This window comes from Pygoscelis adeliae, unplaced genomic scaffold (genome assembly GCF_000699105.1).
Source record: "Pygoscelis adeliae isolate BGI_AS28 unplaced genomic scaffold, ASM69910v1 Scaffold220, whole genome shotgun sequence".
Lineage (NCBI taxonomy): Eukaryota > Metazoa > Chordata > Aves > Sphenisciformes > Spheniscidae > Pygoscelis > Pygoscelis adeliae.
The window spans coordinates 2667176-2682367 of record NW_008824049.1 but is presented as its reverse complement, the minus strand read 5'-3'; the positions used below and the strand labels follow the sequence as shown (position 1 = coordinate 2682367).

At 40.2% G+C, this 15192-nt stretch overlaps 1 protein-coding gene across 1 annotated transcript in view; it reads left to right on the top strand.

Annotated features, from left to right (window-relative positions):
* The window catches only part of SPATA16 (spermatogenesis associated 16), a 95010-nt gene extending 91270 nt beyond the window's left edge, over positions 1 to 3740 (top strand). The window contains exon 12 of the mRNA XM_009333606.1: positions 3561 to 3740. Within this exon, the coding sequence (XP_009331881.1) occupies positions 3561 to 3740 (180 nt within the window). The remainder of the gene's footprint in view (positions 1 to 3560) is intronic.
* Positions 3741 to 15192: the final 11452 nt, after the last annotated feature.

Sequence of the window (15192 nt, the reverse complement as noted above, 5' to 3'; positions counted from 1 at the left end):
CCCCAGACCCCTACACTTCTCTGCTTACCTTGATCCCAAAGCACCTACAGATACCACACGGATATGCTGTGGACTAAGCATGTAATTTGCTTTAAAGGCAAGTTTTGTTTCTATTTCTTCCCTCTTTCCATTTGGTCTTCATTCTGTCTATTCCCTTTTTCCCCTGCTCCCTCCAGCTGATCACAGGGGCCAGACTAAAGAGAGAGAGAAAAATCCGGTGAAAGAAAGAGGGTCAGGAGCAGCCTGAAATCAGGAGCTAATGAGGGAGAAACGGGAGGAACTTGAACGGAGGGGCAGTTGTGCACTGAGGAGCCTCTAGCTGGGCCAGGGCTGTAGGCATTGATCCAAAGTAGAAATGCTGCCACTGCACTGCTGGGAGTAACTGAGGAGGATATCTTGAAAGTAAGATGTCATAGCAGTGGAAGATTAAAAATAAGTTGAAGCCCAATTTGTCTTCATAAGTTCTCAGGTCACCAGGCACTTGAGAAAAAGACCATAAAGACACTGTATAGCTGGGTAGATGGGAGAAGCGTGGTTTCACATGTTCAGGAGAATATTTAAGGGACTTCACTCCAAGGACGTCAAGCAGCATGTTCAGCTACCGAAAGCTGAGCACAGCCCCTGGAGATGGGATGCAATGCTGCTGACCAGCTCCCAAGCACAGACTGTGGCACACATGGACACTATGTGGCTCAGGGGATTAGAGGTGGGGAAACATAATCCAAGTACAAATAGTGCAAAGGACTGACCCAACGATGTTGATCTCTGTGCAGGTTAGGATCAGACCTGAAATGAGCCTCGTGTGAATCACTGGCAACAACAATAATGAATGCTCTGCTGTGAACCAAGTCCTGCAGAGCTCTTCACTTGGGCTTCAGTGCTGCTTTAGCCTATATAGTGGCTGCAGGGCTCAGCTAGATAACCCTGAGATTTGGTTTCAGCATCAGTCTGTGGCCAGCTATTGCTCTGTTTGGGAATACATTACAAGTCTTTTCCAAAATCCACTTTCCTACAACAGCTCTGGCTCTAACACTAATCGCATTTGGGCTGGTTACAAACTATGTCCTTCTGCCTACTCCCATCCACACAGGTTCCTATTTAAACAGTTATTGGGGGGGAAGAAAAAAAAAAAAGTTAAGCTATTGATTTAAAAAATTTGCATTTCCCAATGAGAGCCCCAAAGGTGGCTCACCACAGTCAGACAGCAGAAGAGCGGGCACAGGGAGGTTTTAAATCAAGGCAAAAAGGCAGAACACAATGCTTCCAATTTACTTTCTTAAAATGAAATGTGTAAGGTAAAAAGCCATGAATAAGCACTACTGAACACTGCAGCCACCAAAAAGAGATTTTTAAGCCATTCCCCCCCCTCCTTTATCTTGTCAAGAGACTGTGTTTTCATTGTGTTTGTATGGTAATTTAAATCATGCTAGGGCTCAGAGCATACAGTGTAATTGTAAGTCGGCAAGGGTTTGAATGCCATCACTGCTGTGCAAATAACATCATCAGCTCATCAGCTGTGTCAGTAACATTGCAATTATGTAAGCAACTATTATTTCCACCCCTGATATGCCATATTAGAACTTATTTTGCGGGCTGGAGCTGACAGGTATTCTATAAATATGAAAAGCACACAACAGCAGTTGAGCCGTGGTTCGAGGTAGGAACATCATTCCACCGGGGCTTTCTGGTGGCATCACCAGCAGTGCAGGCACTGCTGTATGGTCCTAAAGGAGCTGCTGTAAAAATTGTTGCTTTTCTGGTGCTCCTTTTGCCCTCACCCCACACCCTACCCATCACCCGGGACCCGTTTCCCTTCCTCTTACCACCCTTTGTGCTCCCCAAACACAAGCAATACCCCCAAAATAGAAAAAATTACTTTTAAGCACAGAAGAAAGTTATGTAGACATTTTAATTTGGTCTGTTGCAGAAGAGTCTTGGGGGTTTGGTGGTTGTTTTTGATATGGCTAAGCCCCTGGACTGGAGCTTGGCACTAAGTGATTAGTCTTTCTGAGACTTCCCGTGTGCTTTTGGCCAGATCAATGATTTCCTAAGCTTTTACTTCAGCTTCTTAGAAATGAGGTTAGCATCGTGATTCCTTTCTTTAATCCTCCACATGTTTATATGGTGAGCACGTCACAGCAGAGCCAGCCCGCGAGGCTGTCCAGAGAGCCCCAACCTCCCCGTGCTCCTGTTGCAATGGACCTCTTGGCAACAGAGGAGCAAAAGCCCACGGGCAAGTGCCCATCAAGGTTCACCAGCACAGTAGAAAACTCTTTTTCATGGCATCATACACGGTGCTATGCAAAGCCGATCCACTGAAAATGTCACCCCTGCAAGCTTCGTGGGGAGGAGGAGGCAGAGCTCCCCTCCCAAATGTGTTCCTTGTGCCCTTGGCACCCCAGGGAGGCAGAAGTAATGGTCCATAAACTTTTCTGCTTGCCTCATTTTTTCTCTATCACACACGCACAGCCCTCACCAGCACAAACCAAGGCCAGAGCGCACGGCACAGCTTCAAGTTCAGGGCTGAGGAGCACTTTAGTAACAGCTCAATATATGAATAAATACAATAGGAAGCCACGCTCAGATTAATTCACAGTCAGCTGTTCTGTGTTGTGCCTAAAGAAGCAACGCTCCACTGAATGCGTGTCAGGATGATAGATTAGGACTTTTTTTTTTTTTTCTTAAATATTTCAGCTTAAAATGCAATTGGAAGATTGATTCTTTAGATCCTCACATTATGTAGGGTCTAGGTCTTGAGTATAACTCAGTGTGAAGGGAGATGATTCTCATCTTCACCTTACAGAAACGCTGCATATCGCAAAAGCTGACAGAGGGTATGAATAAAGGTAAGGTATGGGGAGACATAGCCATAAAATTATGAATGCCTGGTATTTACAGAATACCTGTACACAGTACTATTAATCTATATTTTTGGTTGTTCTGAAATCACCTCTGCAAGGAAGATGTGTCTATCTGAACGTACTCTTTATTAGAATAATTACGTTTTTATTTTGGGGGGACACTGAGGTCATCTATTCTTTTACTGTATTCTCTAGTGTATTATATTCATGGGGAAACATATTTATTCAGAACTTCATTTTGATTTAATAGAAAAATGGTTCTTGCCACAGCAATGTGGAATACTCATTTTTCTCCATGTGTTGATTTTTGGCATATAAATGCCAGAAGCCTCTGTTCTCTTTCCTTATCAAGAAAAACTTGCCTGAGATTAATTTCCTCATCATCCCTTCCTTTTAAAGTGGCTGTTTTTCAATGCCATTTAAAGACAGAGTTGTGATAAATTCCTGTTTTCAATGTACAGATTTCAATGAAAGTGTATTCCACAGCAGTAAAGTAATTGAATCCAAATGGAAAGGGACAAAAAAAAAAAAAAATTATGAAATCAGGTACTGCTACTCCAGCCAACTGTATGAGAGGTGCCTTCATGTATTTCTCTTTCTAATGACAATTAGTTTTGAAATAAACTAATTGCACAAGTTTTTAAAGTTTTTAGAGGAGGGAAGGGACATGCTTCTGACACCACTTCTTTATAATTGCAGATTGGACTAATCGAAGACTACTTATACCAAGCAGAAGACAACTACTTAAAGAACAAAAGGCTGAGAACAGCTAGGATGGAAAAAATGAAAATGAAGAGGACTCAAAGTACACAGCAACACTGGAGCCTAGGAAATACAAAACTGTTCCTTACCAGTCCTAAAGACATGGCCACACAGTGAACAAGAAAATTAACACTGTAGATATTTGATAGATAGGTCAAAAAAGCCACCTTTCCACTTAATGAGCCTTCCCTTCAGCATGGGGTATCTTTAGCAAGACACTCCTGCACTTCATTAGTCTTAACTGGCTGGAATAAATGTCTGTGAAAGGCTTATTTTAAATTGTCTTGTTTATTTAAATAATAACACCCAGCCAAAAAGGGGCCTGTATTTTCTGCTCTGAGAATATTCTGCATTCAAACCCTATAAAATCCTCCTGGTTTGATTATCATCCAGGAAGCACTGAAAACAAGGATCCCTCCATCCTCAGCTAAGAGGAATTCAGGCTCACCTTGCCTTCTTTCCAGGTCAATGCCTTACACTGCAGATATTGGTACACTCTATAGGCGAAAAGTGGCAACCTGCACCTTAGGGCTGCAGCAACTACAAGTGCAAGAAACATGACACGACAAGAAAGGAAAAAAAGGAGCCCAGCTGTTGCCCCATGGTTAAGAACGTGAAGTCTTTCACTCTTGACTGTGCACTAAGGATGATTTTTTCCCCCATTAGATAGTAATTGTTTTTTAAAAAATGCACAAACACTCCAGGGAAGAGAATAACTGCAGCTGCCTTCTCCAGTGCAAATCTCTCGGTTAAGGATCTGCGACACGTCTTGCACTGCCACAGCAGCAGTCTGTCATGTACGCGCATCTTACATCGCTTTGGTCTTCAAAGGAGCGCAGGTTCCCAAATCCTCTGAGACCTGCCATCAGTGAGCAAAGCAATGCACCTACCTTTCAATAGAGATCACCTTATCAGATGACATTTGACAGGCATCCCCAGCTGATGTGTGCAGTCTCTTTTAAGGCTGGCATCTCCTTTTTGTTCACTGTGTTTACTTTGTAAGAAAATAACCTCACCCTGTAAAAACAGCATTCAGTTCATTACATTTTCTCATTAAAGGGTGACTTTAAAACAACAAGATAGAAAGAAAGGAAAAATCCACCTCCCAGCCCTAAGATTTAATTAAAAATCCAGGACCTCAAAGGCGTTTAGCCACTTAATTCCCATTATCTATTTATCATAGATAGGAGTCTAAATCCTACAGATTTTTAGCTGCTATAGACCATCTTCCTAGGCTCTCCTAAAGGCTTTTTGAAAACTAAGAAAGAACTGGCAAAAGACTCAATGGTCCTTTGTTCATTGTTTACAGAATAAGTATAAAGAAATCTTTTTGAGAAAATCTGAGCTAGCTTGAGCTCCTTAAACATGTGGTACAGAGAAACGAAGAATTATTGCCCTTTGGAGACGGCATTATTTTGCTATGGAGTTGGTTTTGTCAGATGAAGTTTTATGACACATAGCGGCAATCATCCATCTTTGATGAGCAGACACACACTAAATCAGAAAGACTGCTCCCCACGGATCATCAAGTCACAGTCAACACACAGTTTGGTAAATCATGAGGCTCTTAAGCAAATACTCTTAATTTCATGCAAGCTGGCTTACAATTCTGCAATATTTAATGCAAAATCAGGTATTTTTACCTAGAATGATGAAAAAGAATAAAGTGCACTGAAAACAGGTGATCTTTGGGAACAGAAAAGCAACATCGCCAGTGAAAAACAGTTGTCTGTGTGACATGAACAAGTTGATCCGAGCACACTGAGAAAGATGCACCAGTCTCATCGCAGAGCGTTGCGGGAGACCCAGATCTGAGACAAGATGTGACATTTCACTTTTCAGATATCAGGTAGGGCGGAAAACCTGTCTTACGCTGCAGATCAATACATCACTGAGAGAGAGAGAGGCCATAGCCCAAATCAATCTGTAAGGTGTCGGAAACATCTTGGCCAACACCTGGTTACAGTGCCCTTTAGCCTCCAGAAAGACACAGACTAAAGCAGTTGTCAGGAGATGAAGTCATCTATGAAACAACACAAAGTAAACATGAAAGGACCCTCTGTCCTAGAGAAGGGCATTGCTGTTTTCCAAAAATAACCATCTGTAATGCACAGATTCCCAGGCCCAAATCTGCATATCTGCATAGTATTTTAGTCAGGACTCGCTGAGAGTCAATTTTACTCCGTGAATATAACTACATTTTGGCTGGACAATGGGGAAGAAGGCGGGGGGAGATTTTTGATGCTTGCTGCATGCAGTATAGTTTCTAAAGCATGAGATTCACTAGGACCATCTACAAAAATTAAAACACATAATAATTAACTTGCCTTTTGTAGAAACTGCAGGCTGTATTATAATGATTCTCTGGCCTCTTAACTGGTGATTTCTATAGGGTGATGACATACACCATGGCTCCTCTCATTCACAAAATATTATTACAAGTTAGACTTCATTCCTCATCTTCTTTTTTGTTAAGGGCACATTAAAAACAGTCTGGCCCACGGTTGCTGTGGCTATTTTAGTCTCATATCCAAGGACACATATGAGACCATGCCTCAAGAGTTCCACTTTCAGGTCACTTCTCTTTCAAAGACTATTTTCCAAATGAATGATGGGAGTTTGTTTCCCTCCATCATAGAATTTTTTTGTCACAAAAATGATTTATCTGTTGACAGCTAGGTTCACTGGCCCCAGGCAACTGATGTCAGTTGAAACCACTCAATGAAAAGCAAAGAATGCTGTACCAACTTAATGAAAGGGAGGGGGGAAATAAAAAGGTATAAATACCTTCTCCCTTAAGACTGCCTCATAACTCTTCTGCTTGCTGTTGCAATCCTTGCTTCCTTGTAAATGCCAGAACTTCTGTACTAAGCCCTGGAAGGGACAATGAGCACAAGCAGAGTCAGCTCCTTCAGGTGTTAGGTATATGTTTACTGTTGGGTTACAACACTAATTACAACTCAGAGAAGGTAGACTAGATGGTGTTTGGTCTTAATAAACACTTTTCACTTCCACTATTTGTGAAGTCTCTCCTGTCAACGGGGCATGATAAAAACACTTGAAAAATACAAGGTTGTGATTCAAAGTGATGGAGAATGGGTCTACAGCTAAAGTATTAAATTAAACACACCACCAGAGGAAGAAGATGAAATGCACTCATGACATCCAGTGGTAGGGACTAAATGAGGACATGCACTAATGGCATCCAATGCTAGGGATTAAATCAGTAGTCTGCTGTTGCTAATCTCCCTCTGTATTCAATGAGAGGGACAGCACTCAGAAAATAATTGGGAGTACCTCAGTCACGCTTCTGCCTCTGCCAGTATCTCCCTCCAACTCCATTTCACATCAAAGGTGAAGGAGAAAAGAATGGTTACATCAAGTTTGCCTTCAAATTTGACTATAGAGATTGCAAGCTCCTGAGAACAAGGACTGTTTTACAGCCCACTCTAGGTGGCCTCTCTAGGAATTAGAATATTAATACCTCTAAACAAAACACCACTTAAAAAGAAGTCATATTAAGAAATCTATAAACTAATCATGAGGTTATCAATACAGAAGACATAGGAGGGATATTAGGCACCACGCAGTACTTCCAAAACAAAGTCCATGGCTAAAATTAGAAGAATCTATATATATATACACTGTATTTTACCTACAACCCAGCTGAGAAGTCATACAAATGTAACCTGCTGCTTATTCAGTGGCTAGATGTGATCACACATCTTTAAATTCAAAAACCAGAACAACAGCAGGCCACAGTTTTACATTTTTCCATTTGAACTACAATCATTGTCACAAGAGCCAATTTCACGTTGGGCTGTTTCTTGTTCTTGTTGCAATTCATCACGAGAAGACATGAGATCTAAGATACCTCGGCAAGGCATAGTCTATGAATAATACAGCGCATTACTTTGACCTTTTCAGTTTGCTTTGTAGTGTGATTGGCCAACCATTCCTGTCCTCCCCTGTTAACCACCCCATTAACCTGGGAGGAGAAGGTGGAATGGACAGACAATTAGCCAGCAGAATACTAAAAAGGTTAACACAGGAGCGCACAGCCCTGGCTTTCTTGAGCTTTAATGGGTATTAAGATTCTGAAATCTCTTTCCTCTTTCAAAGTCTGCAGGGAAAAAATAAGAAATCACACAAGATGAACTTTGTTCTGATTTCAGAGTATAATCATGTAGTTCCTTTCAGATGTCACACTTGGATGATTCTAGTCTATGCGTGAATAAACCGAGAAGAATGTTTATTTTTACCCTTCTCAATATGGAGAATATTCAATTAGAGCAGTGAACTTTTTCCTTGAAGCTGGTCATTCTTGAGTAAAGGAAAATTGGAGAAAGTAGAGGTGAAAAAGCTCCATACGGCAGTCATCTTTAAAAAGGTCATGCTTGCTACACTAACAACGTGAGCTGAGTCATTCCAGTCATTTCCTAGTCAAAGAGAGGAAATGGTGGAATTTTTCCACCCTGTGGGCTGCCAGCTGCAGAAAGCTTTATCTCAGTATTCACCAAGACAGTAGGTCTTGGTGGAGTTTCAGAAGTGCCTGGTGGAAGCAGCTGCCACGTTTCTCTGGGTTTTCATACATCTTTGTAAAATCTTGCCATTTTTTTGAAAGATCACACCATCATGAATAACACAAAGTTAAATAGATGAGTATCAGAAAATGTTTTCTGAGGTCTTGTAGTCAAAAGACCTAATTTCAAGACTTCACATAAGCTTCTTTTGCTCGTAAAGGTTTTCTAAACATTACCCTGGTGGTTCGGTTACGATGACCTGGGATAGTTTGTTTTTCAGACGCTGCCATATTCTTCTCTTTGTACAAATGTGTTACTCTGAGTTGCTATTAAAAGCAATGATATGAAATACTTACTTTAGATGGAAGAAGTGGGGGCAAAGAGAAAGGGGCCTTTCCGCTACCCATTAGAATGCCAAATTTTACATTTATTACGGGTATTGACCACAATAACGCAGAGTCTTTTATATTATCTCACAGTAATAATATAATCTCTATTTTGCTTAAGGTGAACAGTGATATTCAGACAGGAAGAATTACTAACAGAGAAAAGATAAAGCTTTAAATTATAAAAATGACTTTGTGGTTTCTCTCTGCAATACATTTTAAGTCCAGAAGGGACCATTAAGACCACCTATATGCCAAGGATTTTTACACTGTGCTTTTTGATATATGGGATCTCAAGTAACATACCATTTCTTTTGACCCTTGCTCTTGAGCATTATCTTTGATGGATTTTTACAAACTATGTATTGAAATATTCACACACTTGGGGACATGCTCACACACTGAAAGAGATTGGAGAAGCACAATTTTCTTTTAGAGGTGGTTGTTCTTTTTGGGATAAAAGTTTTACTGTGTTTTTGTGACAATTTCAGTGACTGAAATCAGCACAAAGAAAAGTTTATCAGGCTGCAATACCTTTAATGTTGATTTGAAAAGATCTGTAGCAATTTTAATGAGCCCTTATTCTTGATTTAAAGTCTGGAATAGAACTGAATATTTCTGAGCATTTAGTGAGAAAAGTTATAGCAGAGTAACAGTGTTTACTGGCTCTCCATAACTCTACCCGCTGCCGTTCAGGACTAGAGGGACACCATCATCACAAGAAGAACTCCCAACCTCAACAGCTCATTTCTACAGATCACTATCACAAATTAAAACATATCACAGATTAGGAGAGTAGTAATCTTGTCAAGAACCAGATTAAATTCTGGGCATGTTGAATAGAAAAGGCAAATGAAGAGAAAGAACAAGAAAGATGATCCATTCCTGCATTTATTCTAGTGTCTGGGTGACCTAGGGAGTAGCTATGGCAGGGAATGAATTGTCCCCTCCTGCAGATAAAGGACTAAAAATCTTACTGTTCTTTGTACTCACTAAATGAGGACTGAGGCAATCCATAAGAGAATGAGAGTGCCGGGAAACACGCTGAGTTTTTACACTGCCTTGAACAGTTTCTCTCCAAAGCCTCCTTTATAAGCAACACAGCAGTAACTTTATTTTTGAAATATATTTATCCACCGCTATTGTTAAATGTGCCCTAAGAATTTTTGTTTTCAGAGGGATGAGACCATCAGCTTTTATATATCAACAAACAAGCAGAGAGAAAGCTTTTTTGTTAAGATATGGAGTCACTTTTTGTGGGGGTAAAAGCTGGAGGTGCGTAAAACCAAATTCTGCCATTTAATTAGTAATCAGCAATGGTCTGTCAGTCAGAGTTACTGTAATTCATGAACTGTTAAGTCAAAGCAAAAATTGCAAGTAATTAGACTGTATCCATTAGAGCTTCACTGGCACTTACTCATACAGCTAGGGTTTCAATCTGAGAAGGAAATGGAAGTGTGAAACTCTTTAATATATTCAGCTTTTTAATTAGCAATCAGTGCTGATTTGTCAGCCATACCAACTCTAATGCACGAGCCATTGAAACACAGAAAAAAGGCACATTTTCAAAATCATTTATGCATATATTTACATTCCCTCCAGGCTGAAACATTGGAGAAACTACTGAAATATCATCTTTGCCATCACAGAGCAGCAGAAAGCATGCAGGAGCTTACAATCCAACATAGCCAATGAATTACTGACTGTTTGGGTAAAGACAGAAGTTGAATATTTATGAGAGATAGTTAGTATCTCCAAACACTGACAAATAAACATTACCTTTTTTAACTGCACATGAAACAAAATCTCCAAGAGCTCAGGTAATACAATTTGTATTCCAGTCAATCCCATTTTAAAGAATCCATTAATAAATGGATAGCATGCTTGCCAGGCTGTTGCGCTTTTCTCGATCTCTGGATAGAGAAGGAGGTGGTGGAAGAGGTGCAAAAAGTCATCCTTTACCCGATCTTCGCAGGTGCCAGGGAAACCTGAGCTGCCGAGGCAGAACACAGCCTGTTTCCAGGCTTTGGTAGGCACAAGATTTTACCTCCTCCAAAATAGGGTGGGCTCTGCAGTGCGCCTGGTAAGCTGAGCAGCAAAGCTGGGCTCTCCAGAATTAAGCCAAAAGCCACTTCCTTCTTCCTCAGCCCTTGAAGAAATTAAAGTGCCGGAGGGAGAGCGGGAATGAGAGGTATAAAGGTTCTCCTCTTTTTACCCATATTAATATAAGTATCAGAATTTTAATTGCTTAATTTCGCCAATATAAAGTACCCGCACTAGGCCTCCCCACGTAGGGTAAAAATAAAAGGATGCTTCACATCTCTTTGTAAGCATCTGTTTTTCGCTACTTCATACATGTATGTATTTATATATACAATAACTTGCTTCAACAACAGAGGGTAGCTCCCACTATAGTCAGACTCTATACTTAAAGTCAGTGTCAGTGTATGGATCAGCTGATACAGGCACCAAGACAGCTTAAACTAATTCCAATTTGCAGGTAGGGTGGTAATTGTACTTCTAACTGCCTAAATTAGGCATACAAATGCATGGCTGCATTTGTATAGAGGCTGATAGAATACTCTGTGCCAGCTGAAAATTCAGCCCTAAATAGCGGTAATGTTCGTATCTAAAAATGACTTTTGTTTGCCTAACGTCTGACAGTGTTACATCTTTTTTACTAGATGTTTAATTAGTTTGTTTGCATGGTGTTCTCATTTCCATTTTAGCTTTTGTTACTGATGGGAGAGAGCAGGTTTCTGGCTCTGCGCTTAAAACCGGTCCCAAGGCAAAGAACGTGGCACCAGTTTGCCTTCACCCTTCCAATGTCAGCTGCATAGAGCACTCAGCCAGCGTTTTAAGCTCTCAACAGCTTTTGTGTTTTTAAAGTACGTTCTAGCTAGCCCCTGTTTTGTCTCTGATGGCTGGCTTTCAGAGGTGGTAAACATCCATCTCACAGTGGCGTTTTCAGCTCCTATTTTTGAAACAGCAACTATTTTTCTGCAAAATACAGGTCAAGCCATTCTATTGAATCTACAACAGATTCACAAACAGGTGCTCTCAAGCAGCTGTAATCTCTCCACCTTTTCTCTTTGAACAAAAACCTATAAATGATTAATCATCTTAGTCCATAAATGCTTTAGTAGCTTGCCGTGAGTGTATGTTTATGAATTCTAGGTATAGGTTTGTGAATGGCTGGACCACTCAAGCCCAGGTTTAGCTACGTGAGGAAGTTCACGTGATTCAGATATCAACAAAGGGAGAAGAGTTCAGCTCCAAATTGTGTCCCAGACTTCCTCCAGCCTCTTGGCCAACTGCCGGCTTCTTTAATGTCTCAGTGGGTTTTTTTCTAATTTTTTTAAGCAAGCAAACAAACAATTGCTTCCTTATGCAACACCCTGCCTCAGTACAAGCTTTAGTCTGCGTACTCCCTCCAAACTACCACCCGACAGCTATACAGGCTTCTTAAACACCATTCATAGTATAAACTTCTGAGCACTATTCCGTATTTCAACTAGTAACAAAGATAGGTTGGTAACACAATACATAATTTTCTCAAAATGTTGAAGGGCATACTTAAATAAACTCCATGGCAATGTACATATAGCACACCTACTCAAAGGAATTTTCTTCTTGGAGCGCTACTACCCAGCACTTCAAGATACACATACTAACAAGGGAAGAAAGCAAGCAAGCATGCTGCTAGAAAACTGCATTCTCCTTTGAAGTTTGGATCGGAACCGTGAGACACCCCCACCTAACACCTACCCAACAGAAGACCCTTTCCTTTGATAGCTGTTCTTCAATTTAAGAGGCACCAATTTAGAACAATGGTTAGGAGCAAGGATTCTTGTAGCAGTGACCATGAGCTCATAGAACTGTTTGATTTTGTACAGCCTACAAGACAAGGTTGTGTTTTAAACAAAGATCAACCTTTGACCTCCTCTTCAGAGTTCCAGTCTTTCTGGATGAAAACAATTCTTCTGTATGCTGAATGTGTGCTGGCTAACTCTTTAGCACAACAGTAAGTGAATGAGAGCTAGGTTAGAAAGAAATGTCCTTTTTATCCCAAAGTTTGCTCCTTAAAGAGTTGCAGAACAAATCCTATAACTTACTGATAGAGAAATCTCAGCATAAAGACTTCAGAAATTACACTTAATTCAGTTAAACTCTCTGAAGTTTAAAAAATTATTCAGGAGATTTGAATTGTCTGTGTCATGATTGAAGCTAGGTATTGTACAAAATCAGATGACTACTGTTACTCAACGAGGCACATCCCATAGCAGCTAGATGGTAAAAGTGTTATTGTTTAAAATTCTGGTTTTGAGAACCAGTCTCACCTAAAATTTAAAAGAGCACCAACCAAAATACCCCCCAAAATTATGTACTTGTTCTAATGCTACAACATGTACATGTAGTATTGGAAATGGAGAAGGTGGGGGCAAACCTCTCATTTGTAAAAATGTCTTGGTTTTGCTTGATTCTGTTACTCTGGAGCACCTCTCTAACTTGGAAAGCTTACTTCCACCTCTAATCCTGTTCTGTCATGTACTCAAGCTTCTTGCTGTTGTGTGACAGCTGTAAAACTAATAAGCACACCCTCCCACTCCATTATCCACTCAGTCAATAGAAATACTGAACAGACCCCTGGGGAGCCCCACTCAATATGACCACAGTGGAAACTAATAAGATTTGTTGTCCAGTGGGTAGAGATCAGCCAGTTCTGTATTCGCTCACAAGTAGTTTCCCCTCTGCTAGCAAACTTCTAATACTGTTATGCAAGACAATGCCTTACTAAAATTGGGTCAGATGATTCCTGCTTTTTCCTCCAGTATCCGAAAGACTTGTTACGCCGCTCTAGGTAATTAGATTGAGAACAAGTTGTCAAATCAGCAAATCAGTGTTAATTGTTACCTCTCAGCTTGTTATTTTAACCCAAATCCTCACTGTTTTCCCTTCTCTCTGTCTCACTGAAAAGCTTCTGGTCCTCTGACAGTCAATGTCTAAAAAGCAGTTAAGGGCTTCAGCACAACCCTATGATACACAGTGGCGGCGTATTCTCCCACCAGTTTGGGACCAAGTGTGCCTTCAATTAACTGCTGCTAGAGTACATCACCTTAGAGCATAGTCAAAGAGCAGTAGACAAAGTAATGAATATATCATCTCAGTTAATGACAAGGAGACTGAGCTGCCATTTTTCTCTTAAAAAAAAAGAAAATCTAACAGTACACCTACTTTTTAAATAAAATTAGGGATATCTCATGCTGAAGCTTGACATAACAGGATCAGATAATAATGCATCCAGAAATTCACGCTGAAGGCAGGCATAGCCTTCCTCATTCTCCTTCTTCAAGAGTTAGCAAGACTGAGCAGAACTGGTTCCTCCATTAGGAAGTTACATGCAACAAATGAAGAGCAGTTTAACTCTGAACAATCATTTTCCATTCGTTTAGCATAAACAGAGCTGTGCAGTAGTGGTAATGACAAGATTAGGCAATACAGTAAGCACTAGAGGTTCAATTGGTTTTGAGTGCAAGTGAACTTGATATAGAAGCTAAATACAAATAATTTGGAAATTAAAGACGACCAGAGGAATAATGACAGGCTGATATTATCATAAGTTTGTATGGAGTTTACCAGGTTGAAGATGCCCTTCCAAAAACAACAAAAAAGAAACCAAAAACCATTGTTGATTTTTTAGCATAGTATTTATTGAATAGTTTATTTCCTAGAGCCACTTTATTATGCAAGTGTCAGTGCATATTTACCTCAGATGTTTATTTTGAACGGATAAGGACAAAAACCCCATGGATACATATATCCAGGGGAAGAGGGGAGAATGGTGAATATATTAAGGGGAAAAAAAAAAAAAGGTTGGTTCTGGCAGATTCAGGCCCACCAAGTTGTATACATTATTAGGAATAGCTATATAGTTAATCAGAGTACATTTGTAGGCTGGAGCCCAACACAACGCTTTTTATGTGAAAAGACAAAGTAGACTCTCATAAAAGCCTGTTTAGCAAAGCCATAAGCAGTGTTATTTTAAACAGTTTATTTACATTGCTTGGATTGGCAAAAAGAGATATAAAAACAGTTAAGTCTGACACATTCAGAAGCATCACTAGTTACATATAGACATAAGACAAGACACTGGTGGTTAAAAAGAAACCAGAAGTTGAGAACTCCTGCTAATACAGACAGTTAAACCGTTAATGAAATGCAGAAATATACATATTTAGATAGTTCCTGAGATAGCATTGCATCATACCAACTGTTCAGAGATGAAAGAAGTGAACATATAGTTTTGAAGGAAGGTACAAATACATGAGAAAGCCAGGTAAAAGCCTTAGGAGTACTACACCTGAAATTTGACACACCCAAATTGGGCCGTCAAATTACCATGTCACACCAATAATCCCATGCATTAAATAATGACTCATTAACCAAGTATATGGAAGGTGTGGGGGTTTGGGGGTCGGTTTGTTTAACAGCCCTACTAAAAGGGAGTGTAATTATTTTCCTCAGACATCCACTTCAAAGAAATTCAAGGAATTCAATTGATCATTTTTGGTGGTCAAAGCTAGGCGCAGCCTTCAAACTTACTGTTCAAATAAACCCATGTAACATACCACTGTGTTACAGTGAGGCTGCGGAAGACCA